Source organism: Entamoeba invadens (genome assembly GCF_000330505.1).
Source record: "Entamoeba invadens IP1 unplaced genomic scaffold scaff_1105074725255, whole genome shotgun sequence".
Taxonomy (NCBI): Eukaryota; Evosea; order Mastigamoebida; family Endamoebidae; genus Entamoeba; species Entamoeba invadens.
In genome coordinates, this window is record NW_004191791.1 from 133,180 (window position 1) to 138,228 (window position 5,049).

General features: G+C 23.4%; 1 protein-coding gene across 1 annotated transcript; it reads right to left on the reverse strand.

The window, feature by feature from the left end:
* Positions 1-218: 218 nt before the first annotated feature.
* Positions 219-1,357, reverse strand: EIN_041180 (hypothetical protein; the record flags this gene model as incomplete). Its single annotated transcript, XM_004184792.1, has 2 exons — positions 219-579; positions 651-1,357. The coding sequence occupies 2 exons, from the start codon at positions 1,355-1,357 to the stop codon at positions 219-221; spliced, it is 1,068 nt and encodes a 355-aa protein (XP_004184840.1).
* Between the last annotated feature and the right edge of the window lie 3,692 nt (positions 1,358-5,049).

Sequence of the window (5,049 nt, forward strand, 5' to 3'; positions counted from 1 at the left end):
TTTTTATATCATAAACAATTTTTCATTCAATTTTATTCACAACAATAAAATAATTTTTTAGCTAATAATCGAACAAATAGACTCCTTTAATATTCTCAGCCAAAACAATTTAATGAATGTATAAAATTATAAATTATATATTTATGATATGACTCTACTACAATTCAAGTCAACATTTATTTTAACTCTAAAAAACAAAATATTCGTAATAAATTGACTTACAAATGCAATTCAAATTTTTCATCGCATTGTATTTTAAACACTCCGTCGTAATTTTCCAGTGTAGCAAACACGTCCTTTCCAACCTTAATCATCGTATGAATAGTCGAGTTAAACAGCCCTCCCTTTTCTTTGTCCGATTGTATGAAGTAATAAGTTTTTGCCTCGCATCCCACATCGTCTTCAATATGGAAATGATATATAATTCCAATATACTCTGTCGTCCCTCTTCCCTCGTTTGTTGCCTTTCTGATATTATCATGTATCCAAGCAGTTGGTGCTGCAATGAATGCGTCAGTTGTTGTTTCACTTAACTTTACAGTAGCCATCATCTGTCCAAAATTTTGGTAGTTTCCCCATCTATTTTTCATTCAATGTACTCACCAAATATTCCACTTCAATTTTTCGTTCAAAAACACTAACAAACAAACCTTGGAAATGGGTTTAAAGTCGCTCTGAAATCGACTTTATTCTCCCCAAGCCATCGAGTTACAAAGACGACTCCTCTATCCGACTTCGGGTCTGAGAACAACAAATACTTTTCAGTCAATTCCACGGCTTCTCCGTTATGGAACAAATTGTGTTTTTGTGGTGGGATAAAATGTGGTGCAGAGACGGTGACTGGAAATATAGTCACTTCAGGTTTGTCTACTAAGTGCATTAGATAGACATTTTGGTTAATGTTTTTACTCAAATCATCGCGATTTTGTGGGTTCCCAACAACCATCGTGTAGTTATACGTCGATATCCTTAACATATTAGTCTCTGAAATTAATGAGAGAAATGACGTGTCTTTCACACCATATTTAATATAAACTATCCCAAGTTTCTCATTCACATAACAAAACAAGGCACTCCCAGTCTTCCCTTTGCCATAGTCAGCAACCATTCCTATTAATAATACGTACACGTGTAACTCTGAAGATATCAATTTAAACTCGCGACCAATGTCTTTAAATGTAATTTGGATGTTATCTTCAGTAAACTCGTTGAACAAAGTCCAGTCCGTTCTTAGCTCAATTAACTCGTCAAAGGTCTTGTCGGGATTTAATATCACCAATTTCTCATTGTTTTTGATCTCTTCAAATGTGTGCTCACCTGAAAGAAGTTTAACCCCGGCAGTTATAAAATGGTCCATCCCAGTCCATATGTATTTGTCAGTAAAACAACGGGATGATTGTTTGTATACAGAAGATACAAAATAGTAACAGTACATCCCATTTTTCTCTATGTTGTAAATGTCTGAATTAAAAAAACTTAATATAAGTTAGAAAAACAAATAAAATACTCAAATGATGTTTTTAAATGTCTTTTATATAAAAAATTGTTATGAAATTTAAAAAATTGTTTATAATTATTATTGTATATAAAACATCAACGTTATTTATTACATCTTTATGATTATATTTACTTTATATATTAAAAAAATAAATAATGTGGAGATGTTCATTTTATCGTTTGAAACTTCAAATCATAATAAATATTAAAAGCACATCATTTTTTGAAATAATGTCATAAACATACAAAAACAATTATTAATATTATTGATTAAAATGTAAATAAAGTTGTACAAATTTATTAAAAACAACAAATAATATTTAAAACTGTTTAATGTATTTTTTCTTTTCAATTGAAATTTGATTGATTTATAACAATAGAATTGGAAAATATGATTTAAAAATTAAATTTTAATTTTATTGTTAATAATTATATTATTATATACCAAAACAATAAACACCTTTATAAATAAATAACAAACTAAGTTCATAAATCAATCCTTGATTAACTGAATATAAAGCGCTTGGAATAATGTTCTCAGTATCTACAGCTTTTTTATTGACAATACAAATATCCATCGTTTGATGGTCATGATTTTCTTCAGAATACACAACTGTCAATACCAATATAATACATAAAAGAATAGTATTTTGTCTCATTTCGTTTGATTTCTGTTATTTGAGATCATTATTTCCTTATAAATCAAAAGGAACCAAAAGTTTGTTGTGTTTTTTAAATGTCGATTTTATGTATTATAATGATAGTAATAAAAATAATACAATAATTGTAAAGGAAATAACACAAATGAAAACTTAACAATTTTTAAACATAGTTAAAACAAAATCATTCAATTTATAAATAGTATTTTAATTAAATTATTTATTTTTTGTTGTATTTTTTAAAATTAAAATTTCTTAATTTTATTGTTGAAATTGTTATATTTGAGTTTTACATAACGAAAATGTATAATTTATGTATTTTTAATTAATATCTTCATTTTTATTAAAGTTCTATTAATAGACATTTGTTGAAAAAAATTCACAAAAATCAATATTGTTGATCTTTAACCATAAAATTTGTTTTGAAAAGGTTTAAATTATTTTCATAAAAAATAGTTTAATTTTTTTCATTTTATTTAGTGCTTCGCTGTTTGTGGACTGAAGTTTTTTCTATTTTTTTTTCAAACTGAAAAAAAAACACATTCAAGAATTATAATTTCTAATAGCTTTATTTCCACTTTTGGGATTAATTTATTCAAACACAATTATTAAGAAACATAATCATAAACTGTAAAACTGAATCAAATTTAAAAAAATAAATAAAAAAACCAAAACTTTGAATTTTTTTGTTTTGTCAAAAATCAAAAATGCATTTTTTGAGTTTTTTTTTGTAAAAATAGTTATTAAAATACATTGTGAAAAAAACAATTATTATTAATCCTAAATAAATGGTATTTTTAATTATTTACACAACAAAGTTATAAACACATTTAAACTTTTAAATAAATTAATAACGAACATACATAATTGTTAATATAAACGAATAGTTAAATATAGTTTTAAGTTGAATGATGACTGTTAATGACATTGTTATTCTCAAATTTTAATTGTAACGTATGTGTTATTGATGTGACATTTTGTTAAAACGAAAAAAAGTCAAATATTATCAATTGTTACTTATTTCATTGTCTAACTACGTCAATGTTCATAATGATTAATTAATCGCTTATTGTTGATAATTGCATGTTAATGAGATATTATATACAATTAAAAATGTTTTTTATTAATATTGCAACATATAATAGTAAATACATGTATTTTGACAACATCACAACATTTATGATTGATTGAAATATAAGGGTGTATTTAATATTATTTTAAAATAATTTATAAACAATAATTTATAAATAATTTTTTTTGCTAATCTTTTGATTTAAAAACAGCCCAAAAACGTAATAACTATCTACTGTGTAAACATGTAATATCAAATTAAATTTTTAAATGATAACACTAAAATAAAATATATCACATCTACAGCATTTTTATCTTTTGATTTAGAGCTCACAAATACATGCACATGAAATATTAAGATCTTTTGTTCTGTAGTCTAAGTTTTAATAGTTATAAATTTTTAATTGAATCAAAAATTGTAAATAATTTTACTGAGTTATGAAACCTGAGTATGTAAATACATATGATATAACTTGTTAATTCAACTTTTTATGTTTAAATAATTGTATTTTGTGGAAACATTATAAATTTGAATGATCATAAAAATAACGAGAATCATATAATTTTAAACAAATTTTTATATAATTTAATGTTGATATTATATATTCAAATTGAAAACAACAACTCAAATATAATAAATAATTTCAATTAATGAATTATTGGTCTTTACTTCTTAAGTTCAGATCATAATAATTAGATATTTTTGCCAAATTCATAAAAAGGTTATTTCAAATGTATTGAAGTTAATGAACATCTTTGTTCTGTTATAAACAAAGAGCATTAAAAATAATAATCAAAAATTAATGTTAAATAAATTTCGACATATATAAAAAGTTATATTGAATAAAGAATCATATGTTTTCAATTTATTTGTTTTTGTATCATGTGATGTTTAAATTGAGTTTTAAAGTTTTAAATGTAATATGGTATAAATTGTATAAATTATGATGAGATGGTGATTTTATATATTGATTGTAAATTGTTTGCCTGAACAACCTTTTTATGTTTTATTATAAATTAATAAAACTTGAGGTTATGATGTAAAAAATACAAGTAGTGAATAAATCTACAGTCTATATTAAAAGTTTATCTAATACCTTTTAGATTATTACAATAATTCGAGAAGTTGTACAAAAGATATATCCCAAATGTTTTTTTCTGCGTTTTACTAAGTGTGGTGTTTATATAAAATTATTGCTATTTATTTGTCCACCAGATAACATTAATAAACTGCCTTTATATTCAAACTTTAGATGATTTGTTTAATCATTTAAAAATTACCAATTATTTGTTTTGAATATTACAAACATTTTTGTTTATTAATTTAATATTTTTTGTTAAACGACTTTTTGGTTCAAAATTATTAATTCTTTCATTTTTTATATTGTTGTATACACGTTTTCAGTTAATCATATTATAGACAATGTTAATGTGATTAGTTTCAAAAATGAGATTTCGGTAAATCAATCTTATACGGCTCCCATTTGTTTTTTCTTAATTTTTGTCTTATATAAAAAGAAAAAAAAGCAATTTGATAAAACCCTTTTCAAGTTATTTTCAATAATAATTACGTCTTTTTTCAGGAAAAAAAAATCAGTTAAAAACCAGTTAAATAACTGCGAAGCACTATACACCAACATATTTTATCAGATTTAAAAAAAACTCAAATACATTTTACTGCAAGTTTTATTCATTTTTAATTTTATTTGTTTTTGTTATATTTTTTCATAAAAAAATAAAGGCTTAAAAATCTATTAAAAACTATATTCTAACAATGAAAATACTTATAAATAACAACTATCAGTTGTTTAATTAAAAAGTT